Consider the following 26,071-nt stretch of genomic DNA (forward strand, 5'->3'; position numbering starts at 1 on the left):
TCAATAATATCTGACGTTGTTGGTTCGCCAAATCTATAGCGCCAAAGACAATGGTTTCCAACGAAATCTATCTACTCCCTCTCAAGGATGATGGGAGTCCCGATGTATCTGGAGGATATATCTATCTGACACCTAAAGGCACAGAGCCAATAACTGTCCGTTTTGCTATCGAAGGAACATCTTCGATATGTCGAGAAGGCAGTCTTTGGGTGAACATTCCCGAGGAAGGTGTAGAGTTCCAAAGAGACCAGTTCCGTGAATTCAAGTGAGTTTTTACCCGCGAATCTGCATCTGTTGCAAGAACTGACTGTATAGGTTGGAACCAGACTTTAATCGTACCATTGAAATCTCGATACCCATTCATTCAGCTGGCGCATTCGCATTTTATACTACATACAAAGCTCTACCGGACTTGGATGATACAAATACCGCTCCCATCGAAACTACCAAATCCCCAGTATACTACATCGATGTTGCTCCAACTTTGAAGCTGGAAGGCAGGCAACTGCCTTTGCCTGCATTGTCAGTCTTCTCTGTCATTTCAAAATTCATGGGAAAGTACCCCAAGGATTGGGAAAAGCATCTCCGGGGAATCAGTGAGAGAGGTTACAACATGGTTCATTTTACCCCCTTGCAAAAGCGTGGTGAATCAAATTCTCCATACAGTATATATGATCAATGTTCATGGGATCCTGAGTGCTTCCCTAATGGCGAAAAAGACATCAAAAAACTGGTCAAGAGCATGGAAGACAATCATGGTCTCTTGGGACTGACCGATGTGGTCTGGAATCACACTGCGAACAATAGCGCATGGCTTGAGGAACATCCAGAAGTTGGCTACAACGTGTCAACAGCACCATGGTTGCGTTCGGCTTTAGAGTTGGACACTAAATTGCTAGAATTTAGTAAAGATCTTGCCAAGCTAGATCTCCCAACTACGCTCAATTCTGTTGATGATCTGGTCAAAGTCATGGCAGGCGTTAAAACCGAAGTCATCGCAAAACTCCGTCTATGGGAATACTATGTTACCGAGATTGAGAGAGATGCCGATGCAGTAGTAGAGGCTTGGGCAGCTAACAAAATTTCATTCCCAGAGGGTGGGTTCGGTGGATCTGGTTTTGGTGGTTTAGAAGCTATCAAGAATGCCTCTGTTGCGGAGCAGGCAACATTCTTGAGAGAAAAAGGAATGCTCAACACAGACAGACTTGGTGAAAGATACAGAAGGAAGATCAACCCAGAAGTTGGTGCAGCACTGCTCACAGCCTTGTTTGGAAGATTCGAAGGCGACAAGTCGAATGGTGCCGATCGTGCTGAAGCTCGAAGCCGTTTGACTAACATCTTGGACGAAGTCAACCTTCCATACTACAAAGAATACGACGTTGATGTTGCTGAGATTCTCGACCAGCTGTTTAACCGCACCAAATATGTCCGTCTTGACGATAATGGCCCAAAACTCGGTCCAATTGACGACAAGAATCCTCTCATTGAATCCTACTTCACCAGATTACCCAAGAATTCCACTACCTCCAAGCACAATCAAGAAGACCTTGCTTTGGCAAATAATGGTTGGATTTGGGCTGCAAATGCACTTATTGACAATGCCGGTCCCAAATCTCGTGCGTATTTGCGCCGTGAAGTTATTGTCTGGGGTGACTGTGTAAAGTTGCGTTACGGAGAATCTCGCGAAGACAGTCCCTTCTTGTGGGACTTTATGGCGAAATACACACGTCTCATGGCGAATTATTTCACCGGTTTCCGTATCGATAATGCACACTCTACACCTATTCATGTAGCTGAATTTCTTCTAGACGAGGCAAGAAGAATTAGACCAAATCTTTATGTAGTTGCTGAACTTTTCACCGGGTCAGAAGAAATGGACTACGTTTTCGTCAAACGTCTTGGTCTAAGTTCACTCATCAGAGAAGCAATGCAGGCATGGAGTACTGGCGAAGTCAGTCGTCTTGTTCATCGACATGGCGGTAGACCTATTGGTAGCTTTGAGGTCGATGAAGTATCAGGTGCAGAACAGAATACACCCCATGGTAGATCCAATGGATCGATACCCGGTAAAGAAATCATTCGCACCATCAGATATACTCCAGTTCATGCTCTCTTTATGGATTGTACGCATGACAACGAAGTTCCAGCTCAAAAGCGTGATGCTCGGGACACTTTACCAAATGCTGCATTGGTTGCTATGTGTTCAAGTGCCATTGGTAGCGTCATGGGCTACGATGAAATTTATCCTAAATTAGTCGAAATCGTGCATGAAACCAGATTGTACACTTCTGCTTCTTCAGAAAAGGAAGTCAAGACTGGAGCTGGCGAAGGTGGTATCGGTGGTGTTAAGAAGCTTCTCAATCAAATCCATAGTATTATGGGTAAGGATGGGTACGCAGAAACATACATTCATCACGAAGATCAGTATATTACTGTTCATCGAGTGCATCCTGAATCTAGAAAGGGATACTTCCTTATTGCACATACTGCTTTCCCTGGTTATGGCAACGGGAATGGAGGTTTCAACCCAGTTCATCTTGGAGGCACTAAGGCGAGCCATCTTGGCAGCTGGATGCTGGAAGTCGACACTTCTGAAGAAGCAAAGAAGGAGGCATTAGAGGACAAGAAGTATCTAAGAGGATTGCCTAGCAAAGTTTCTAACCTTCCTGGAGTCCGTATGGAATACAAAGATGGAGAAACAACAATTTCCGTCCGAGACAAATTCCCTCCCGGAAGTATTGCATTGTTCGAGACTTGGATACCTGCTGCTGAGCACGCAACTGGTCTCGATACATTTGTTACCTCGGGAGCAAAGGCAGCGTTTTCAGAATTGGACTTGGTTGATTTGAACGTCGTTCTTTATAAATGTGAAGCAGAAGAGCTCGATGCTAGTGAGGGTAAAGATGGAGTTTACGACATTCCTGGCCACGGTAAACTTGTATATGCTGGTTTACAAGGTTGGTGGAGTGTGCTCAAGAATATCATCAAAGACAATAACTTGGGACATCCCATGTGCAACCACTTGAGAGAAGGACAATGGACACTTGACTATATCATCGGTAGATTGGAGAAAATGTCAAACAGGTCCGGTTATGAACGACTACAAAAGCCAACAGCTTGGTTGAAAGAACGTTTCGATGCAATTCGAAAAATGCCAAGCTTTTTGCTTCCCCGTTACTTTGGTCTAGTCATTCGAACTGCTTACCGAGCTGCCTGGGAGCGAAGTTTGGCATTGATGAATGAGAACGTCCGTGAGGGACAGTGGTTCTTACAAGATTTAGCTATGGTCAGCGTTCAACAGACTGGATATGTCAATTCTGCATCTTTGTACCCCAAGAAGTCTGTACCTTCTTTAGCAGCCGGTTTGCCTCATTTTGCAGTCGAGTGGGCTAGATGTTGGGGTAGAGATGTATTCATTTCTGCAAGAGGTCTCTTCCTTGGTACGGGTCGCTATGCTGAAGCAAGAGAGCATATTCTCGCATTCTCAAGTGTCTTGAAGCATGGTATGATACCTAACTTGTTGAGCAGTGGTAACCTGCCACGTTACAACTCTCGAGATTCGATCTGGTTCATGTTACAAACCATTCAAGATTATACCAACATTGTACCAAATGGATTGGATCTTTTGAAAGAGAAAGTGCCTCGACGATTCTTACCTTATGATGATACCTACTTTGATTCTGATGATCCAAGAGCATACTCAAAGACATCAGTTTTGGAGGATATCATTCAGGAATCTTTGCAACGTCATGCATCCGGAATGTCATTCAGAGAAGCAAATGCCGGTCCAAATCTCGACATGCAAATGAGCTCCGAAGGATTCAATATTGACATCAAAGTTGATTGGTCAACTGGTCTGATATTTGGTGGTAACCAACATAACTGTGGTACTTGGATGGACAAGATGGGAGAGAGTGAAAAAGCCAAGAGCAAGGGAGTTCCTGGTACACCTCGTGATGGAGCTGCTGTTGAGATCACTGGTCTATTATACAGTACTCTTCGCTGGGTAGCCGAGCTTCACAAGAAAGGCAAGTACAAGTATGCTGGTGTCAGCACTTCAGATCCAAACATGCAAGTCATCACTTTCTCAGACTGGGCCGACAAGATCAAAGAGAACTTCGAACGTTGTTACTATGTTCCATTGGACGCTAAAGATGACTCGAAGTATGATGTGAATACTCCTATTGTCAACCGAAGAGGTATTTACAAGGATTTATACAAATCTGGCAAAGAGTACGAAGATTATCAACTACGATCAAATTTCCCAATTGCCATGACGGTTGCCCCAGACCTCTTTGACGATGCTCATGCTCTTAATGCCTTATTCCTTGCGGATAAAGTACTTCGTGGACCTACTGGTATGGCAACTCTTGATCCAGCTGATCTTAATTATCGACCATACTACATCAACTCCGAGGATAGTGAAGATTTCTCAACTTCAAAAGGAAGAAACTATCACCAAGGTCCAGAATGGTTATGGCCAACTGGTTTCTTCTTAAGAGCTTTGTTGAAATTCGATCTTAAGAGAAGAAAGACTCCAGCGGCTAAGACTGAAGCTTTCCAACAAATCACGAGAAGATTGGCGGGCTGTAAAGAAGCTATTGTTAATAGTGATTGGGCTGGTTTGACGGAATTGACACAAAAAGATGGAGCTTATTGTCCTGATTCGGTATGTTATTTCCTATATGTGTTGAGATGATCTGTGCTAATTTTGTGGTAGTCTCCAACACAAGCTTGGAGTGCAGGATGTTTGATCGATTTGTATCATGATGCTGCACAATATGACTTTTCTCAATTATCGAAATAGATAAATGAAATGTCAAAACGGAAAGAAGAACACGGAAGTGGAAAATGTTAATGAGGCATGGGATTGGAAGTTACGTATGATGATACGGTAAGCGATAAATCACTGGTTGATTGTTTATATGGAAAAGCGAGCATGGGGATTGTGGAAAATGGGAAAGATGGAAAGGATTAATGAGCAAAAGATCGGTAGATAGACATGATAATTTTGAGAGTCGATGATTCATTGTGTTGATTTGATTTGATTTGCGGTTTCTTGCTGTGTTGGTATTGTGTGTGTATGTGCACCCTTTCATGTAGAAAATAGGCGACATCATATAGTGGAGGCATAAAATTGATGGGATTCTTCGTTTCCGGGAATGTTTGCTGTTGTGGTGTTGGTGAGAGAGGCAGGGGGCGGGAGAGAAGGGGAGGAGTGATTGTGAGGAAGAGCAGGTTTTGATTTGGACCTTGTATGATGAGTCGAATGTTGAAGTTGGATGAGATTCCGAGTTTGAAGATCCAGGGAGAGATGAGCGGGTATGAAGAAAGGAGGAAATTTTTGTATGTTGAAGAAAAGGGAGGAAGAAGAGTGAAGGTGTGTAGAATGTAGTTATGTATGAAGCGCATCTTGGTTATGGAATCAAATGATACCTTTGATATGTGATGGATTGGGGATGTAGGAGCTTAACTAGATAGAAACTACCAGTGCAGATTTCGAGAAGAAGGGCTTGAGATTTGTCTTTTTCTTTTAACTTCTAACTGTGATATTAATTCGAATGTGGATATTTTCCTACTACCATACGCCGTGGTTTAAGATTTGCGGAGATAGTCTAGATTGAAGTCAATATTTTTATAACGATGGGAAAGAGTAGAAGGGGAGATGGTTTACAAGACACTTCCTTTGCTATAGCATAGATTGGCCTTGATACATCCTTTAAAATGTGGTAAGCTGAAGATTTTACAACTTGTCACTAGATGGTACTGTCTATGAATGAAGTAGATGATTGAAGATTGCAAATGAAACTTCAGCTAGCTTAGCAAGCCACGTTAGTGCCGCATCGCTTGCTGTGCCTCATATGAGATTTATAACGAAGTCATATCAATCAACATGTTCAAATTTTAGAAGCCTTCTAAATTCTGAGCACTGGGTAGAAATATGAACGATACAGAAAATTGCAACGACCCAAATCCATACATCAGTATCTATGTTTCTATATAAAAAAATCACCTATAAAGATAAGTTTATTTCCCCTTGATGTTGTTGGGGTTGCTTCTATATTGAGCACCCTGCAAACCATTGACTCTTCCATATAGCCATTTAAGCACTGCCGTACTACCAGTCATCGTCAAGGCAGCTCCGGTGAACAAGAGTGCTCTCTGTGTTGTATCAAGATGTCCAAATAATGGGTATGGGTAACTAAATATTGATATTAGCATTCGATTTTTCGTCAGATAAAATCGCTCAGCTATAGACTACTCACAATCCATTGTACTTATAACATTGTTCCACCCAAGCCCAATATGCAACGGCCAAGGTTGATGAAAGTCCCATAGCAGGCAATGCATTGATGGTCCATGGCGGACTCAAGAACAGTAGATCAATAGTCAACAAGATCGCTGGCATAGCGTGGAACCCGATATCAGCATATGGACTGATATAGATCTCGGGAGGCACCAAGAGCTTCTTATCAATAGCCGAGATTCCCCAATACAACACAGATATCAAAACTTCCAGAGGGGCAGAACATAATGAAAGAGAATTCTTGATCAAGAATAGTCTTGGGGAAAGAGTGATGTCTGCGAGGAAGCCGAAGACAAATGTCAAAAAAGCTAGAGTAAGGCCAATGATGGTGAGGTATTGGAAGTGCCAGCCATAGGAAGAGTTGATGAATGTTGGGAAGTCGAAAAGATATTTGTAAGAAAGAGAGAAGGAAGCAAGGCCAATGAGATGAACGAGGGCGGATGCTGTCGGAGAGGGAGAGGGAAGACGTTGAAGGGGATGACGGGAGGTGAGTTTATTGGCTGCTGAAGTAGAACCCATGGCCGTTGATTCCTTGAAAGTCTTGTAGTTGTAGTGGAAAAGTATGTACTGGTACCCGTTACCACGAATATATATTGAACATTCAAAACAATGACGTCTACTATGTGGAGTAGCTGCAAGAATCTTAGATGAGGCTACTCAGCCTTGCACTGCAAAAACACGCTAGTATATCCCGGGCTCAGCCTTGTGATATTATTTCGTTCACGTCAACTTGATGTCTTCAACCCATTATTGGCCTTCAAATATCACTTTTATTCTTCACTTACCAAATCTACGACCTCAAATCCATCAATATGGCCGATTCAGCTTCCAATTCCAATAAACGCAAGCTCGATGTCGAAGATGAAGAATCCTCGTCCGACGATGATATGGGACCTCAACTTCCATCTGCGGAAGCTCCCAAAAAGAAGCGTCGCAAGCTTCCCTACGAAAAGCTCTATATCTCAGCTCTACCAACCTCTGGGCGGTATTCGAAATCTCTGATGCACAAAGAACAAATCTCGTTCGTTACCATGACTCCATTGACGGACTTCCTAATCACAAGCTCTGTCGATGGAGTGGTTAAATTCTGGAAGAAAGGAGGCGACGGTATTGAATTTGTGAAGGAGTTTAGAACACACATTGGAGAGATCAAGAGTGTTTCTATCAGTGCAGATGGACGAAGCTTTGCGACAGCTGGCGCAGATAAAACAATCAAGATATTCGATGTGATGACCTTTGATCTCTTATCAATGTTAACTTTAGAGTTCACACCGAAATGCGTCTGCTGGGTGCATGGACGTGGCGCATCCCTTCCAATGTTAGCTGTCTCTGACGAGGTCAATCATACGATTCGGATATACGATGGTCGTGGAGAGAACCAGGAACCAATTCATACGATTTCCGGCTTACATCGAAGTGTTGTCTCGTTGATGGCCTACAACGATGCCTACAATTGTGTTATATCAGCAGATGAAAATGGTATGATTGAATACTGGCGACCAGGAGGAAATTACGAGAAGCCGGATAATGTTTTCGAATACAAGTCTTCCACTAATTTATTCGAATTCAAGAAGGCGAAATCAACACCCACTTCTCTCACAATTTCTCCAACTGGCTCGCAGTTCGCGACTGTCTCATTCCCCGATCGCAAAGTCCGAGTGTTTGATTTCCCAACTGGAAAATTATATCGTACCTACGATGAATCGCTGCAGGTCATCGAGGAAATGCAACAGGCAGGAACATCATTAAAGAAGTTAGAAGATCTAGAATTCGGCCGCCGACTTGCTACAGAACGCGAAATTGAAACGCCAACCCTACGAAATAAAGCCAATGTTATATTTGACGAGACGGGTCACTTCATAATATATGGATCAATACTCGGCGCAAAGGTTTTGAACACTTATACGAACCGAGTCGTGAAGGTCTATGGAGGAGATGAGAACTTTAGACCTCTTAATATTGCAATGTACCAAGGTCAACCACAAAAGAAAGGTGTCACAACGATTGCCATGGCAGCGTCCAACAATCCTCTTCTGCAGGAATCCGAACTTCGGGATCCGATATTATTTGCGACCGGAGTTGGAAAAGTGCGATTTTACATGTTCACAAACGATGAAGAAGTCTCCAAGTCCGAACGAGATGTTCAAAATGAGAAACCCACCAACACAAATGGGAAGAAATTAGCAGAGGCAAAAGCTGCCGAAACTGGGACTGCGGCTGTTATTCACACCACATACGGAGATATTCATATACGCTTATTCCCCGATGCAGCCCCCAAAGCCGTTGAGAATTTTGTGACACATTCGAAACAAGGTTATTACAATAATACTATCTTCCACCGTGTCATTCGAAAATTCATGATCCAGTGCGGAGATCCATTAGGAGATGGTACTGGTGGTGAAAGTATTTGGGGCAAAGAGTTTGCCGATGAATTTAGTTCTCTCCGACACGACAAACCTTATACCGTTAGTATGGCGAATGCGGGACCAAACTCCAATGGTAGTCAATTTTTCATTACCACGGAAAAGACTGTAAGTTCACAACATGACCTCAAGATCTTCAACCGATCGTAAGACGTGATAAGTACTAATTAACATTCTTCTTCTTCTCCATATAGCCATGGTTAGACAACAAACATACCATTTTCGGAAGGGCAATTCAAGGTTTAGATGTTATTCATAAGATTGAAAATACGCGAGTGTATAAAGAGAAACCGGAGGAAGATATCAAAATCCTCAATATAGATATCATTTAGATATTATATAAAGGAGAACAGGACGCAATTGTTGGACCGGTATTGGATTTGGACCATTCGAGACCTTGAGTCAGGTATGCATCTAGGAAGGCTAGGTAGCTTGAGAGAAAATACCAAGATTATAAGTGAAGTTACTAGGAGATTTATTACCAACGGCGACAAGCTAGGACGTAAGCAAGTACACCCACTTTGATCAATTATCCTTGATGTTAATCCGTCATTAGTCAAACGTATGAACTATCATTGGTCAATTGTTGATCAATGGTTAGATGTTTGGTCTTATCAGCGTTAGGGTGTATTGGCAAAAGTGTATCATATCTATTATCTAATCGCAAATATATCAAGCTTCTTATTTCCTCCCCACCTTTCCACATCTTCTCCACAGATATCTATCCATCACATCCATTCATCTCATCCATCCCTCAATTGTCCAAGGCTCTATTACCAATTTTCAATTGCAAAGTGCACTTAAACACTTGACTACCTAGGTAGACTTCAACTTAAACTTTTATTAGTCCTTTCCCTCTTTGGAAATCCAGAATTCTACTCAAATTCCATCCGTCCATATTGATCGCTTTTCCTTGGGACGACGTCTTCCCTTATTTTGATCGTTAGTATGTTGATACAGACACATTCAACAATACCATCTACCAAGTCTAAATTCAAATCCAATTCTACTTATGGCAAAAATCCGCGACAAATCAGATACTACCAACTTAAGTCAATGTCGGAAACCGGTATTGCTATTCGTTTACACGCTGTTCGTTCATTGTCATCATGCCACGTCCAAAGAAAGTGGGAGCACCAGAACCTAAGAGAAGGAGTAGGAATGGATGTTGGTACGCTAATGGTAATGATGATTCATAGATTTTGGAACTGAATATATATATCACTCATAGGCCCTGCAAAGCTCGCAAAGTTAAATGCGACGAAACTCGCCCAACTTGTGTGAAATGTTCGAAACTGAACGAAATCTGCGATTACAGTATACGATTGAATTGGGAGGGTCGAGGCAAGAAAAGGGTTCAGAATGGTATCATTACTACTGGGCCGAATACTTTCTTGACCTCGAACCAAACAACTCCAAATGCAAGTAACAACCCTTCGGCTTCGGGGTCATTTACTAGCTTCCGATCTCTCCCCGCAGCATCTGCGCATCGTGATGAGCATTCAAGTCGCGACGACAGGGCGTCTGGGGAACGTATAGCCGATACATCGATGATCGATCCCGCCTTGATCCGACCTGCATATCCACCCATTGTAACTTTCCAAGATATATTGCCCAAAGATTATGGTCGCCAAAGCCAACACTACCCTCAAAGCTTTGAACGATATCAATCCAGTACCTCTATCACTCCACTCTCAGCCCAGTCACCTGGCCTGTCGATATTCGGTCATCTTCAAGTTGCGGATGAATCTGGAAGTCCAATTTCAAACAGAAGCGCACTCCCAAGTACCGAAAGTCCATTGTCAACTCCTCCATATCTCGGAAGTGGTTACGGAACACCAGCGACTGAGAGCTCTATAGCAGATCGACCTGCTAAACGCACACGATACGACAGTTCACTTCATAGTGCACGAATGCTTCCTCCCTTAGTGTCCAATCCGGATCCCAACTACGACTCTCGAAACACAACCATTCATACTTCCCAGGTAGAATCTGAATCAATGCGCGGGGTGGATATTGATAAGGCCAAAGCTAGACCAAGCCGTGAATTCTCACGCAGACTCTCGGTAAATTCACTGTTGTCGGGACCGCTTGATGGAACACCCTCTGAACAACCCAGCAATGGGAGAGGGTGGGATTACCAAAGTCAGGATTGGACACCGTACATGCATGATGTATACCAGGATACAGAAACATGGGGGATTGATCGAGGATTGATGGACTTGGACATTGGTAAGAATGATGACATCAATGCAATATCAGAATCGTCTCCCAAGCTATTGGGAATTCACCAGGACTATGATTCAGATAATGGAGGGGAGTTATCGCCGGTGGAATTTGGCTTCGGCATGGAAATCAATGAGACAGCCCTTGAAGTTGGATATTACGACAAACCGGTTTCGATATGTATACCTCGTGTACTTCAACCACTGCCTGCAAAATTACTGGAAAATCCTATGAATCTACTTGTGAGTATTCTCATTATCTATCTTAGTTCACCACTAACTGCATAACAGTATTTTGTAAGCCCTCTTTACGCATACTGGCTTGAGCTGTACAACTAACCTATCCTAGCATCATTTTCTAGATCATACAGCAGGCTGTCTAATACCACACAATTGTTCTTCTAATCCATTCCGGAGTATTCTACCGCAGATGGCGGTTCGAGACGATGATTTGTTACATCTTCTACTTGCATACTCTGCCACGCATCGGGCCAGACTTCTAAGACAACCAGAGCCTGCGACTCGTATAGCTCTATGGGTCAAAGACATCTTTCCTAACCTTAGGCACGCGCTCGATGATCCAAATAAAATCACATCGAATGTTAACCTCGCCACGGTGATCATGCTCGCATCTTTGGAAATAATATCTCCAAAGGTCTTTGGAGTTGCCGTTCCATGGCAGAAACACCTCGAGTTCGCACGACAAATGCTCGTTGCCAGGGGTGGAGCTCATCGTATGCAAACTATATCCCGGAAAGATAAAGTCTCGTCTTTCCTATGGAGTTGGTTTGCATATTTGGATGTCCTTGGCAGTATGAGTGGAGGACAGAACCTTTCGTCCGCTTGGATGTTGGATTATGAAGCAGAAGATGAAGAGGATGGTTACCAGATTGACTGTATTTTAGGTTTCACTAGTCATTGCATCCGAATACTTGCCAAAGTTGCCAATCTTGCACGTCAATGTGACGAACGTCGCATTAATCCTGATTCAACGATTAAACAAGAATGGCAACCATCCGATGAAGTTGTGAGCCGCGCGCACAAACTGGAAGCAGATCTCATCGAGTCGCGGCGTCACCCAGCGAAACCTTGCACTCACATGCAATCTAAGTCTGAAGCAGAATATGGTTGGGATAGTCTTGAGGTCGCTGCAACCAATGAAGCTTTTCATTCTGCTGGGCTAGTTCATCTACATCGCAGGATACTGGGAAAACCTTCAGCTCATGAGGATGTTCAGCATGCCGTTGGTGAGATACTTGGCTCCTTCAACAAGATTAGGAAAGGAAGTAGTGCCGAAGCATGCTTGTTATTTCCCATGTTCACAGCTGGGTGTGATATATGGGATGAGAAACAAAGATCGGATATTCTCGAACGAATGAATAGGGTTGAGAGATACGGAATGACACAAGCACATAAAGCACGGAGATTGATGGAGCAGGTCTGGGAATCTGGGAAACCATGGGAGACGTTAGTAGGCGGAGAATTCTTTGGTTGAATTTTGGAATACTCAACGATTGAGCACGGGGTCTTGAATTATTTCCGAACGCCACGTGAACTGAGTAATACCCACACCTTCACAAAACCTCGCAGCCTTTGGACGATGGAAAATCGCGCAGGCAATCTTCCAGCCTACGATTTCATTTATGAGAATGAGAGCCTAATCTTTCCACACTGTACACTTTCTGAAAGTTACGAAGTGTGCCATTTGATTTTGTCCTGGGCATGACGTTAAGAGGCCTACGTTATTTGAAATTTATGCTATGTTATTTTGTCCTGGGTATGACGTTAAAAGACCTAAGCCATTTGAATTTGTACAGTGCATAAAGATAGTAGTGTAACAGGGCATTCAGAGTCTGTCTGAATAGCCTGACGGGCGCTAGGCGAACGATAGAGTCTTTGATGGACCCCGGCGTACGTAAGCGCCTGTAACCTTATTTGTGGAATCTTTTCTGAAGGAGATAAGCGTGATAGTAAGTGACTCACTAAGATGGTGGGTCAACTTTGCTCCGGAGCCAGCGTTGGGGACTAGGCCCCAGAAGATTCAGCTACCAGGTTAGAATTGAGTTGCCTGGAACCGCATCAGTATACAACACACTTTCTTCCACCGTAGCCACACAACTAAGGGGACCAGTGAAGAGGTATGGTCACGCCTGCCACGGATTAGTCAAATTTTTCGAACTTCACCACTGCAGATCCATGTACGTACATATTCATTGGCGCAACCAAAGGATTCATTGGTGCTTCTTAAGGAGGGGTTGTGAAAGTTGCACTTTTGAATGCACTAAATACCAGTGCTGTGGTGGTGAGTGTGAAACCATCATTACCTTTTGTCGGGAACAAGCGACGCCAGTATGAAGATTGACAGAAATCTTGTAAATTTCTGCGAATAGTTTGTCTATTGGGTGATGACCTTTGACTGATTAGCTGTAGTTGATACTTCATATGGGCGAGAAATTGGATTCTAACCAATTTCCCACTCATATAGAATGGACTCAGACGGGAAGGATGTCACTAGATCTTATTTATCACAATAGACGACTTGTAGAAATCTTTCTAAGGACTGGTGTCATGTTCTTGATGATAGTCACGATCGCGCAGGGCGATGGAATGTGACTTTGGTTGGGGGTGATTGTGTGTGTGTTTATGATTCCTATTTTGCTTCTCTAAAGGTTTCCAGCAAAAAAAAAGATTAACAAAGCACAAAAAAAGAAGGCTGAAACCTCCGAAATGATCAACGCCATGGGGCATTAGGAAAAAAGCCGGTAGAATAAGAAATCATAAAATATACTCAATCAAGACAAGGAGGGGTGGGGAAAGGGCAGATTAAAACAACTACGCGAATACTATTCCAAGAAGGATCAGTATACTGACGTGCCAATGAGGGCAAGGTTTTCTGGCCAATCTGTTTCTCTAATCAATCTATAATCACTATCGTCAGATGGTGTGACTATGATGATTCTAGGGATGAAGTGGTATCTTCCGCGTTGATAAGAGTCTATTGGAATAGAGGTAACTAGAGGTAATCTGACTACTTTCAGTTTGCTTCTATTTCAAGACAAACTAGGGTAGTGCTGTGCCAACAGGTGCACATTTCCTTGGCCAATCTGCAGTCACTATTGTGAAATGGTCTATCTAGACAGAGACATTTCACGAATGAGCAGATTCACTTGAAATGGGGGCGGGAAGAAGTAGTTTAACTTCTTAGAGTTTCTATTTCAAGATGAATTGGATGAGTGCTGTGCTGACGAGTACAGTACGACTTCCTTAACAACTTGCTCATTACAAGTTTTTTCTTCCTTCTTCTTTTTATCCTTGCCGGTGACTATGAATAAAAAGAAGGAGATGGGGATGGGGGTGAGTGGGGATGAAGGCACCTTTTTCGACTGAGTTGAAATACGCCGGACTCGGACCTAGACGTAGATTGATGTTGATGTGGTCGATGGATAAATGGGTGGGCATAAAAAACTTTTGAACAACAAACGAGATTTCGAAATGAAGTCGAAATCTGGCTAGTATCAGAGAATATGAGAATCGATATCTTTTGGGGATTTCCTTGGGACCTGGGACTAATGGGTTACGATTAGTAATTCGGAATAAGGCCTTTTCTGGATGAATTTTGAGACCTGTATGTTCGGGTTTGGGGCTGGGGCTGGTTTTCTTGGGAGAGGGAGATTTTTGAGGGCTCAGAGAACGGAGGTTTTAGTAATTGAGGAATAGAGTTTGTTGTTTGAGGATCATTGGTATGAGTAAGGTGATATGGTGTGTATCTTGCGAAGTGATGTGATGTTGTGAAGTGATTTGATGTGAGGTGATGGGAATCGAGTGAGTTTATGTTGTTTGTGGTGAAGACTTTGTAAAGTTTGGGGTTTGATGGTTGACGTGTAAGATATGATATGAGAATTGCAAGTTTCTTTGTAGTCTACTGGTGGATACTTCCATATGTCGTTTTCGATGATGGGTTCTGCAGCAGTATGATCGGTATTAACAAAGGTGATAGTTAGGGGCCTGCATATCCGGCTTTAGAAGGGGCATTGGCTGGAGAGGAGATTTTGAGGATGATACGGCTGAGGTTCGATGGATAGAGGGAATAGGGAGGCTTGTATGGTAGGATTGAGGGTGAGGATACTGGTGATGTGAGTGAGAGTCTGAGGCTGAGATGGAGAGTGGGGGCAGTGATGTAGGTTCAAACTGACACTGTATCAAGAATAAATCAAGAGAGCGCTGCAATCATAGCAATCACGAGTTATTGAGATATTCTCTCTTTACAAAATACGACTCTAAATAATCAATCATTTATTGGATACGCAACTGATGTTCCACTATTTATAGTGGTTTGATATCAAATGAACATGTGGTTTGAAATTTGAATAGATGTTCTTTTCATATCACCCTGGGAGAGCAAAGGGGGAGGGAAAACGATGAGATGGTGGGGAGTACCATTGGGGATGAGAAAAATGGAGGGATGAAAGCCATGGTGTAAGTTGGAGAAAGACGCTTGGGGTAGTCGTGAAGAGTAAGATTGAGGGTGTAAGATATGGAAAATGGAGGAGTAGGATAATAATGGGATAGTAGCTATAGACTTGCAATTAGAATGTAATAGAAAAGTGTGGAATCTGAGTATGTGATTGATGTATACTATCTCCACTCGTTTACCTCTTTTCTTTTGTATCAAGCTCTTGAATTTCTTACTTTCTCCTGCGGAGTCAGCTTATCTTTTTGGTTTGTTGTATACTTTGTAATGTTGTCTAGATAATTGTCATATGTTCTGCACATACTTTTTCGTTTAATAGCTGCGGTTTCCGACCATTACCTCATACTTAAGTGAATTTCTGGTCTCGTTTCCTCTTCCTGCTTCCTGAATTCTTCTAGATGTTTCTTCTTGAAGTTTCCTCTTTCCTCCTAAGCTGCCTATCTTCTTCCTTGGGCATCCTCCCCTTCTTCTATCATAGAGAGCGGAGGAGGCATGTCTTGTATACCTTATTTTTAACCTGGGATCTTCAATCCGCTTGGTCATCGCTGTTTCTACCCTTGCTTCTCGTTTCCACTTTAAGCATATCAATACTTTCACTCAAGGATTCGAATGCAACCAATGCGCACTGGTACACTTCGTCTTTGAGGTCCATTCCCTTATTCTCTCCAAATTCCATCCTGAGATATACTTATGATCGTCCTCATTCTTAGGTAATCGTTTCCCGCCGATCCGGATCGTGTGGGACAATGCGCAAGTAGAGCCGTGAGAAACGAATTGAAAGCATAGCTTGTCTGCGATACAGGCTGCTTTGCATTGTGAGAAGGATACTGGAGTGCCTTTATTGTAATATATTTTCCAGCCTTCGTCTGTGTTTTCCCAATCGTTCATTTGAGGGACTAGTTGAGGTGCGATGTATTCGAATAGGTCTTTGAAGAGGAATGGTTGCTACGTGGATTTATTTAGTAAGATTTGGACGTCAAGTGAGGTGTTGGTAATGTAATTTATACAAGACGTTTCACGGATGATTGGGGAAGTTCCGCCGCGTTCATAACGCGTTCTATTTTCGTTACATATTCGGGATATAAGGGGATAAATAAAATTTTATATACCATGCTCATTGTGCGGGCTTTCCAATCCTCGATCCATGACCACAAGTCTTCCATGCCTGCTCCAGTGATATGATGTAAGGAGAGTACTGGTTCACACCAGATTTCGCTCCCAAAACCAACAGTTGACGGCACCTCTCCGTTAAACATTGGCCAATAGCCTTTAAGCCTAATGCCTATCTCTTTAAGTGCTTTCGCAAGAGCTTCATCACCACAACACAAGGCTGTTGTGTTCACGCCGAATTGACTATACATTGGTCTTATATCATCGTCCAAGCCATGCATATTAAGTGACTCCAGGGCACTATATGAGAGAGCATATGCACTACCGCCATGAGCAAATGGTGCTTTAGGATCAGCCCAGACAGGACTTCCTATGTATAGTTTCTTCTGGGGGTCTAAATTTTCCAATAACACAAGGAGATTGTCCCACTCGACAAAAGTGTCTGTATCGATGAACACATACCATTTTCTTCTTGGAAGCGCACTGCCAGTCTCTTCCAGCATCTTCCAAATTTTTCGCTTGATAGCCATATTCTTATACTTAGCCAATTTCCATCCCCCTTTAAGCTCCCGAGTATCTTTCTCCAGCTGTTGATACCTCTGCAATTCATCGTAAAAAGCAAATTCAGGGTAATCCATTCGTTCCCGTGTTGAAATATCTGCTAGCGCATCATGAACATGGAAAGCACCAACCTCTTCTTCCAAATCCGAAAAGATCAAAATATTCTGACGAGGAACCTCAGACATCATCGTCGCAAGTTGGTATTGAAGTCTACTTTGGGGTTCCGAGCCGCCGGTCTCTATCACAATTTGCACATCTGATGCGATGGAAGCTCGCGAGGCCGTACATGTTTTACTGAAAGGGGATAGTTTGTGACAGCTGCGATCCCAGGCCCAGGTATCGAAGCGGCGTTTTGGAAAATTGGGAAGAGGGATTCTACTTGCGAGGAGGAATGTGAGGATGAGACATATTGTGGTTTTGAGGAACTTGTATCTTCGGGAGTGCATTGGGTAGCGAAGAACCATTGTTGAATAATGTGATGGCTATAGGAGATGTATGTAGATACTTTCTAATGGGTGTTTTCGACACGGTCAAGGCTGGGGGATTTTGCTCATATTGGGGTAAGAGAGGAATAAGAGGAGGAAGCGCATTGGATGCTTGAAGTCTATAGAGGTAGCCATGATCTGTCTATATACAAGACGAGAAGAACATTAGCTAATCTAGCGTACGCCCGACAGTTTGGGTCGTAAGTGGTGGTTATCATTGATATTTTTTTTTTTACTGATCAGCCATCCAATTTCTAATATACTGCGCAAAAAATACTATATCGTGAGAATCATTTTCAAAAATCTGACTGTGCTTGCTGACTTTTAGTGCTGTACGTAAGATACAATTTAGCTATCGACAAGGACACAAGCGGGGCAAAACAGGAAGTGTTTTGCTCCCCGTGCCAAGATAGGCAGTTCGCCGAGATGGATAGTTATGTGATCCTTGCAACATATCGTATTTTCGTTGAACGTCTGTTATTTTTCCTCCCATGCCTTCCGGTGATATTGTCCAATTTGATCCACTTTTCTAGCTTATCATATTGGTTGCAGAAGGTCCACTTCTTTGGCCGAGGAATTACACGGCTATCGGAATCACCCCAGCAGAAGAGATCAGTGGATTTGTCGGCTTTAAAGGGGCCTGATGCTAGTCAGATCTTCTCCTGAATCAAGCTTTCTGATGAATCTACACGGGTGGAGAAAATACAAGCTGGAGTGAAATCCACCACTCGAGATAGCACCCAATCATATTGATCAATTGAATATGAGAATAGATACAGTCGAATAAATTATTAGAAAATTGTGAGATTGTTATTTGCATAATGCAGACATACAATTGTCCTGAAGGACAGAGTAGTATGTATTCTCTAAATGGTCACCTCCGTTGATCTTCCTCGTACTCGCTAAAGTACTTTCCACTAGTGCTGATATGAGGCATTTAAAAATTAATGTTCTTACTGGAAGATATGTAGGCTGTGTTTGAATGCATTGCTGTGATAAGGTTAAGTATCCTGAGTGATTGTCGAAGGGTTTCCGGGTGCTGTTTCCGAAGAAGTGGGTTTGGAATTGTTCGGATGTGTGATATCAGCACATGATTTGTTTGCCAGTTTTGGGGGTGATGTACAATTAATGTGCATTATGAGGTCATCGTATCGGGTTTATTGGTAGGTTTGTTTACTATTGTCATTTGGTGTACTATCGGGTTGTAGAACCCTATTTGCGAGGGGCTAAGCGAGGAGCAACTTGCTCAAGATTTACTATTCTCTGACTTCTCTGACAGTTGAATCACTAGCATTCATGAAATTACGATCAAATCTTTAAAATTTTGAATGATGGTGTCTTATTTTCATGATATGGAATCTTGAAGACTGTGCATCGCAGTATAAGTGAAAATATACGTGGTGTACAGCTAGTATGGATCCCGCCCAAACAGTTTTCTCGACTTCAGTCTTCCCACTACTTTCTATCGATTCTTGATTTCAATCTCGTATTATTGCGATGATACCGTTTAGTTTTCTCGGTATGCTTGAATGAATGAAGAGAGAAAATCAAAAGCTCAGAGATAATACACTAGTGGTACTATTATCTGAGAAGTTGAGAGCGTACTCTAGTCATTCTCGAGGTGTCGTTTCAATCTTCCTCTGTCAGGGTAGAATCATAATATAAAATCTTAGAGTTTAGTGATTCTAATATTACATAAAGTACAACCCTGGCTAGGCTCGGAGTTTCAAAAGCTGTTAATATTTTCGATGCATCAAGAAATTGGTACGATTTACTCTGCTGCTATTAAGTTCTATGAATTGAACAAAGCTCGAAATATCTGGAAATCAAGAGCCCTCTAATAGTCAAGCAATTATTGGTTGTAGTATTAGTGAATTCGATGTGTTTCTGCCGCATCTATTTGGTCACCGAACTCTATGGAATTTTATTCAATGTAATAAAACCCTTTGCAACAAATTCTCAATATCATCACACAATTCAAAAAACATCAAATGTCTGAAAGGCGTCTACCAAGTTACGGGCAATATCACAACAAACTCCTCGATAGTGCTTTCAACGGCTGGACCCAAAACCTACAGCTACTTTTGGAAACCATCTCTCGCGGAAATTCACTGCATGATCCAGTAACCATGAATTCCTTGAATTCTTCGGGCCATAACCAGACTGGACTTATAGTCCAAGTAAACTCTTCTTATCCGATAAAACTTTCTCTCAAGATATTCTTTTCCATATTTGTATTCCTTCTCGACATAAATTCTCCAGTGCTATATCCCGCTGTCAACGCTTGCTCTCTCTTTCTTTATATATACATGGAGTTCACAAACCCAGCATACAGCATGACACGCCCCGCGATTTCAGACAACGAGCAATACTCGACCAAATTTCTCCGACACATCCTTTTCACAATCGACTCGTCGTTGAAGCTTATCGATTCACAGACTACCGAACAGAAAGTATTGTCTGGCATGATGGTTCTTTATAATGGTGTCAATGTATACTGGTATGGTTGGAGGAAGGAGTACAACTTTGAGAATGAACCAGTGGAAGTGCGAGGGGTAAGGAAGACTTGGATGAATGTGGAGGATCAAGAGATGGAGATGAAGATGGAAGCTCTGGTACCAGGGAGGTACAACATGGGGATGAATGCAAACTTGGAAGTCTGATGGATGATCAAGTGTGAGAATGAAGAGATGAAGCTGGAACTACGAATGTTGGAACTTGAAGGTATAACATTTTTGTTCATTTTTATCTTGCTACAACATCGACTGACTAGCTGTCAGGATCGATTTGGGAGTTGGATACTTTTAAACTCGCGTGGACTGCCATGCCAATCCGTTATTATTATATTAAGAAACGTTACCTTGGTCTAGATTTGGTTTCGAGAATTTAAAAACATCATGGGGGACTCCTTCAATCCATTTCTTGTTTCTTGATTTGGTGCTTGTGGCCAGATTGAAATACTAGTGAAGATATCTGTCATGAGATAATAAGTCATAAAATTTTAATCAATGCGAGAATACGACTGTAACGCCTTGTGAATTGGTAATAAAAAATATGTCAAGGTGGTGTAGTCGAAGGCCATGATATCAATACTCTTCAAGAATGTTCATGAAGCTAAAAGTTAAGCATGCATGTTCATAGAATGAGATGGAATAATCTAAGTTCAATCAACACAGTGAATAATAATTCAATAGGGTTTAATCAGCCCTAGATCTTGCAGCTCACTCGGCTAACATGTTTCAAAATCTTTTCGTGAAGTGTGGCCTCCAAGGCTTTACATAAGGAAATCAACAACATCTGCAAAAAAAACAATCAAACTGCAGAAAGTCTTAACGCAACATCAAGAGCAACATGGACCGAATAAAATTTATCAACGTCACGAAAATAAGCGCATCGGCTTTCGACAGTGTCTCAACGAATTTAACAACTCAACAAACGGCTTTGAATATTTCTTTTGACGGCCAGCTTCCCCAGTTACCCAGTCCTGATACGCTGTGTGATTCCGGAAGTGAGATATTCGTTGACCGCAGCAACGACCCTATAATGTACTTTCTTACATTTTGCTTACTTGCGCTGGTATTTGGGGGTTTGTTCGGCTTTTACCTGATTGTCAAATTTGTACAGGTAATGGTGTTAGTGTTTCGTCGGCGTAGGTTGGAGATGAAATTGAAGAAGATGGTTAAGAGAGTGGACAAACTTGGTTTGGAAATTCAGATGAAGGACATGGAGATCAAGATGAGTGGAATGGAGATGAAGGTGGATGATTTTGAGGGAAAGGCGGATGAGAAGCTCACTCAAGAGCGACTTGATCATCAGGCTGAGATGCTAGATTGGAAGGCGGAGGTACAAAAAGAAAAAGATGACTTGAAGCTTGAAATTCCGAAGGGGCAAAACAAGATTTATCGAATTCAGCGAAGTTTGACACAGAACTTCTTGTATATCTAAAGGGGAGACTAAAGTTAATACGGTAGGTAAGATTACATGATCCGTTCCATTCAATTTATAATGTCGACTAATTAAAGTAGTACTAGGCAACCCCGAGATTTCGACACGAGATGTATTTCGACTCTGCTTTCCCCAGATAACCGACATTTGTTATCTTCAACAATCTTGCGAACAATGCATATACGTTGAATATGCGTTTTGGCAAATCCCTGTGGCCAGCCTGTAGAAATGCGAGGATGGGTTGGGGTTTTGATAAAGTAGATATCAAGGGATCAGTGGCTTCGATGAGGATGATCTTTATGTTGACAAGACGTCTTCATTCGACTTTATTTGAGTAGTTTAATGATATGCCCTTGCATTTTACCATTAAACTTGCTAAATCTAAATTTCTTCATATAATGAAAAGGATACTGTGCAGAATCTCGACCAGCGCTTCCCTGTTTGTCGAGAAATATACGTGTTGATAGTCTCGATTCGATAATTCGGCATCCTCTTTCGAGATTTTCTCCATTTGTCGGATCAAGAACCCATCTATAGGTACCTGCTAGTCATCTTCAAACTCGCCTAGCTTTCTGGAATGCCGAGCTACTCTACCGAGCCCGATACAAGCTTATTAGCATTAACCTCTCTGCTATTTATATACTGCTAGAACATTCAAATCTGCGGACGTATGAGCTGTCCTGTTGGAGTGTCTAGACAAAGTAGTCTTGAATTGAACAGTTGATGTCCAATTAGAATAGGACGAGTTCTTAGTTATTATTATTTTTCCGAAGTACAAGGGGAGATTTTTTTGATAGGCATTTCAGATTCTTCAAGAGGAAGTAGATTATATATTCTACTTTTAGGTGAAAAATTCTTGCCACTTTCTTGACCAGTTTTTGTTTGAATAGCAATTCTAAAAATCTCCAAAATTGATGACCTCTGTAAGTACCTAGGTACGTCACATTTGTTTAGTAATCGAATCAGGACGGTTACCAAAGGAGCAAGTCGATGATATCCGAAAACTCGTGACTTTAACCGAGCTTGAGACAAGCCAAGATCTGGGGAAAAGTCAATGTTACCTCGGTGTTTCGGCTTTGCAGAAAGTTGAGTGGTCCCTTCTCCACAAAGGCGTTGTGATGGATAAGTCAATCCTGATACCGCATATCTCCAGCCAACCATATTATTAATCGGTAACGTATTTAGGTAGGTGAGTTTGCATTACTTTCCTCCGCTCTGCTTTAATTTCTATATACCCTTTTGTTCAATAGATACCTCTATAATAGTTCATTACTTTTTTTCTTCTTTCTTACAATTGGTAACTTGTCGACATATCGATACTACAAATACAAACAAAATATGCCTACCGCATCAACATACCCCCTATTGGATATCCCACAGGTGGATCTCTGGGAGTTTCTTTTCGAACGAAAAGATAGAGAATATCCTGATGATAAAGGTATCGATTACGTTTTGCAGCATTAATTATTATTTTGGGAAACCACTCTCCAAAGATCAATGACTGACTGTTTGCTTTTCCAGCAATTTACACGGATGCCGAGACGTCACGGTCATATAACTACAAGCAACTGCGAGATACCGCGATAGAGTTTGGGAAAGGTCTGAAAGCTGTTTGGGAATGGAAGAAAGGCGATGTGCTTGCACTTTACACACCAAATTGCATCGACACCCCTGCTGTACTTTGGGGAACCCATTGGGCCGGCGGAATAGTCTCTCCTGCAAATCCCGGATACACTGTCGAAGAATTGACTTTTCAATTGAAGGATTCCGGGGCAAAGGGAATTGTTACACAGAAGCCTTTCCTAAAAGAAGCACAAGCAGCAGCTAAAAATGCTGGTATACCCGAAGATAGGATAATTTTGGTGGGCGATGGAAGGGATGAGACGCACCGATTTAAGCACTTTACGAATGTGAGAAACTTGGCTGGCACATCAAGATATAGGAGGACGAAGAGTAAGCCAGAGGATTTAGCATTTTTGGTTTACAGTAGTGGGACGACTGGTCACCCAAAAGGAGTTATGCTTACGCATGGAAACATTGTTGCGAATACCTCCATGGCAAACGCAGCTGAGGGGAGCAATCTAAGTTGGAAAGGCGGAAAGGATGGCAAAGGAGACAAACTTATGGCCGTTCTCCCCTTTTTCCACATCTATGTAAGTCACTTCGCTTCCGCAAGGTTGCCGGTTTTGCTAACTATTTTCAGGGCTTGACATGCATTATTCACTTTTCACTCTATATGGGTTTGGAGTGCATTGTGATGGAGAAATTCGAGTTGGATAAATTTTGCCAAACAATACAGAACTTTGGAGTTACATTTGCTTACGTGGTTCCCCCTATTGTTCTCATGCTTGGAAAGAGCCCAGTAGTTTCTAAGTACGATCTATCTACTGTCAGGATGATGAGCTCAGGCGCGGCGCCATTGACACGAGAACTTGTTGATGCTGTATATGCTCGTCTCAAGATCCCAATCAAGCAAGGTTATGGTCTTAGCGAAACAAGTCCTACCACTCATATTCAGCCTTGGGAAGATTGGAACAAATATCCGGGCTCTGTCGGACGTCTACTATCAAATCAAGTAGCAAAGTATATGAACTCCGAAGAAAAGGAGGTTCCGGCAGGACAGACTGGTGAGCTTTGGGTTAAGGGGCCTAATGTTTTCAAAGGTTATCTCAACAATCCCGAGGGTACCAAGAACGCGTTAACAGAGGATGAATATTTCAAAACTGGAGATGTGGGACATCAGGATAAAGATGGCAATTTTTATATCACTGATCGAGTCAAGGAACTGATCAAGTACAAAGGTTTCCAAGTGCCACCGGCAGAGTTAGAAGGTCTCCTGATTTCTCACGAAGACATAGACGATGTTGCAGTGATCGGTATCTACAATGAAGAACAAGCAACAGAAGTACCAAGAGCTTATATTGTTCCAAGGAAAGGAGTTGCGGGCGATAAAGAAGAGGAAAAGAAGATCATGGCATGGTTGCAAGCAAAGGTCGCGAGTCACAAGAGGTTGAGGGGAGGAGTGAAATTTGTAGATGTAATTCCTAAGAGTCCGAGTGGAAAGATTTTGAGAAGACTTTTAAAGGATCAGGCATTAAAAGAAGGGGAAAAGGCGAAGTTGTAGAGTGGGACCAAATGCATGTATATATTGAAATTTATAGACTTTTCCTCTGTCGGAAATATTGCATGATTCAGATATCTATCTCGAGATAGTTGATTTACTTTTTATGATTTCTTTTTCACATCGGGATTCAATAATATGAAACATCCCGAAATCCGGGGTCGGCTCGAGGTCGGGTAGTAAATCGGAATCTCGGTGGTGCGGCCGCATCATAATTTAACTTCATCAACCACTATTGATATTTTGTGAGGTTTATGACTTGCGAAATTGATCAAAATAATAATTGTTACTCGACAAAAACATGGCAATTATTCGTTCACCAGCGATCCGTCGCATAATCTCTGGTGCCCCCCCTTATTTGCGAGCTTCGCAAAAAAGATGGGCACAAGTTCATGATGTCCGGTTCTTGGCCACTCAACAATCAGACAGAGTGCTAGAAAAGTACAAGGAGAAGCTTGAACAGAAAGCAAGAGAGTAAGAAGCCGAAAATCAGTAGATAGTATGCCTATAGCTCATGAAACTTATAGGGAAGGTCTGCGAGACGCCAATGAACTAAAAGAAGCCTACAAATCCAAAATCGAAGAGCTAAAAAAGAAAGCCACTGTTGCTATTCCTACTCCTACGAATGCCCCTCCCACCCCACCACCATCCCCGACTACTTCGTCACCTTTTCCTGCACCTCCACCACCGCCCCAAACTCCAGCTGAGAAAGCGCCCTCTTCAACTCCTGGGCTGAAGACTTTATCCTCATACCTTGATCTCGAGAAGGTCCGCGATTTATCACAAGAAAAGATTGAGGCACTCTGGCGATACCGACATGCCAGCGATCCCAGATCATTGTGCGCAGTTATACCCCTAGATACATATAAAACGATAGAGAAGACCGCGAAGAAATTCCCTCACTTTATTCTTCCACTTCCAAAGGAGGGACAGGGTGCTGAAATTCATTTCTTGCAATGGACTTTCCCGGCTGAGAATACCGTCACTGTCCTGTTCACACATCTTGCGGAATATAAATTGAGAGGAGAATACAGTCAACCGCATACTACAATCACACATCATTTAGAATTAGAGAAAGATAAAGGGTTGGTGTTGTTACAGGGTCAGGTTGTCGAAGGAAGAGGTGTGAGCGTGGATGAAGCGAAATGGTTGATTATGTGTTTGCAGAAGTTTTATGGTCCGGTTGGGAAGAAGAGCGATAGACGTCGGCTATTGGAGATGTTTGGAAGAGGTGATCCGGCTTTCAAAGTAGAGGATTTGGTCGAGGAGGCTGAGAAAATTATATAGAGGTGGCCTAGACGTTAACGAATTGTACGATACGAACAGACGACTTGAGACTTGATCTGGGGTTGGAGTTTGGCTCAATCTTGTAAGCATGTAATAACTCTTCTCTCCGATAACAAGTGTCACAGTGTATGGAATA

At 42.4% G+C, this 26,071-nt stretch overlaps 9 protein-coding genes across 9 annotated transcripts; 7 read left to right on the forward strand and 2 right to left on the reverse strand.

The window, feature by feature from the left end:
* Positions 1–50: 50 nt before the first annotated feature.
* Positions 51–4,807, forward strand: Bfra_000125 (putative glycogen debranching enzyme protein; the record flags this gene model as incomplete). Its single annotated transcript, XM_037330572.1, has 3 exons — positions 51–265; positions 316–4,669; positions 4,721–4,807. The coding sequence occupies 3 exons, from the start codon at positions 51–53 to the stop codon at positions 4,805–4,807; spliced, it is 4,656 nt and encodes a 1,551-aa protein (XP_037196905.1).
* Positions 4,808–6,027: 1,220 nt separating this feature from the next.
* On the reverse strand, positions 6,028–6,826 carry Bfra_000126 (putative integral membrane protein; the record flags this gene model as incomplete). The annotated part of the gene is made up of 2 exons (XM_037330573.1): positions 6,028–6,202; positions 6,267–6,826. 2 exons carry the CDS (start codon positions 6,824–6,826, stop codon positions 6,028–6,030), a joined length of 735 nt encoding a protein of 244 aa, XP_037196906.1.
* A 293-nt stretch (positions 6,827–7,119) lies between these two features.
* Bfra_000127 (putative peptidyl-prolyl-cis-trans isomerase protein) lies at positions 7,120–9,354 on the forward strand (the record flags this gene model as incomplete). The annotated part of the gene is made up of 5 exons (XM_037330574.1): positions 7,120–8,838; positions 8,925–9,007; positions 9,076–9,136; positions 9,181–9,232; positions 9,287–9,354. The coding sequence occupies 5 exons, from the start codon at positions 7,120–7,122 to the stop codon at positions 9,352–9,354; spliced, it is 1,983 nt and encodes a 660-aa protein (XP_037196907.1).
* Positions 9,355–9,839: 485 nt separating this feature from the next.
* Positions 9,840–12,450, forward strand: Bfra_000128ca (putative c6 zinc finger domain containing protein; the record flags this gene model as incomplete). The annotated part of the gene is made up of 4 exons (XM_037330575.1): positions 9,840–9,901; positions 9,962–11,198; positions 11,247–11,284; positions 11,373–12,450. 4 exons carry the CDS (start codon positions 9,840–9,842, stop codon positions 12,448–12,450), a joined length of 2,415 nt encoding a protein of 804 aa, XP_037196908.1.
* Positions 12,451–16,023: 3,573 nt separating this feature from the next.
* On the reverse strand, positions 16,024–17,561 carry Bfra_000129 (putative glycosyltransferase family 31 protein; the record flags this gene model as incomplete). Its single annotated transcript, XM_037330576.1, has 2 exons — positions 16,024–16,371; positions 16,536–17,561. 2 exons carry the CDS (start codon positions 17,559–17,561, stop codon positions 16,024–16,026), a joined length of 1,374 nt encoding a protein of 457 aa, XP_037196909.1.
* Positions 17,562–19,573: 2,012 nt separating this feature from the next.
* Bfra_000130 (uncharacterized protein) lies at positions 19,574–20,245 on the forward strand (the record flags this gene model as incomplete). The annotated part of the gene is made up of 1 exon (XM_037330577.1): positions 19,574–20,245. One exon carries the CDS (start codon positions 19,574–19,576, stop codon positions 20,243–20,245), a length of 672 nt encoding a protein of 223 aa, XP_037196910.1.
* A 688-nt stretch (positions 20,246–20,933) lies between these two features.
* Bfra_000131 (uncharacterized protein) lies at positions 20,934–21,527 on the forward strand (the record flags this gene model as incomplete). The annotated part of the gene is made up of 1 exon (XM_037330578.1): positions 20,934–21,527. The coding sequence occupies one exon, from the start codon at positions 20,934–20,936 to the stop codon at positions 21,525–21,527; it is 594 nt and encodes a 197-aa protein (XP_037196911.1).
* Positions 21,528–22,865: 1,338 nt separating this feature from the next.
* Positions 22,866–24,651, forward strand: Bfra_000132 (putative phenylacetyl- protein; the record flags this gene model as incomplete). Its single annotated transcript, XM_037330579.1, has 3 exons — positions 22,866–22,965; positions 23,049–23,680; positions 23,731–24,651. 3 exons carry the CDS (start codon positions 22,866–22,868, stop codon positions 24,649–24,651), a joined length of 1,653 nt encoding a protein of 550 aa, XP_037196912.1.
* A 298-nt stretch (positions 24,652–24,949) lies between these two features.
* On the forward strand, positions 24,950–25,935 carry Bfra_000133 (putative f1f0 atp synthase assembly protein; the record flags this gene model as incomplete). The annotated part of the gene is made up of 2 exons (XM_037330580.1): positions 24,950–25,122; positions 25,176–25,935. 2 exons carry the CDS (start codon positions 24,950–24,952, stop codon positions 25,933–25,935), a joined length of 933 nt encoding a protein of 310 aa, XP_037196913.1.
* Positions 25,936–26,071: the final 136 nt, after the last annotated feature.

This window comes from Botrytis fragariae (genome assembly GCF_013461495.1).
Source record: "Botrytis fragariae strain BVB16 chromosome Unknown tig00000001, whole genome shotgun sequence".
Lineage (NCBI taxonomy): Eukaryota > Fungi > Ascomycota > Leotiomycetes > Helotiales > Sclerotiniaceae > Botrytis > Botrytis fragariae.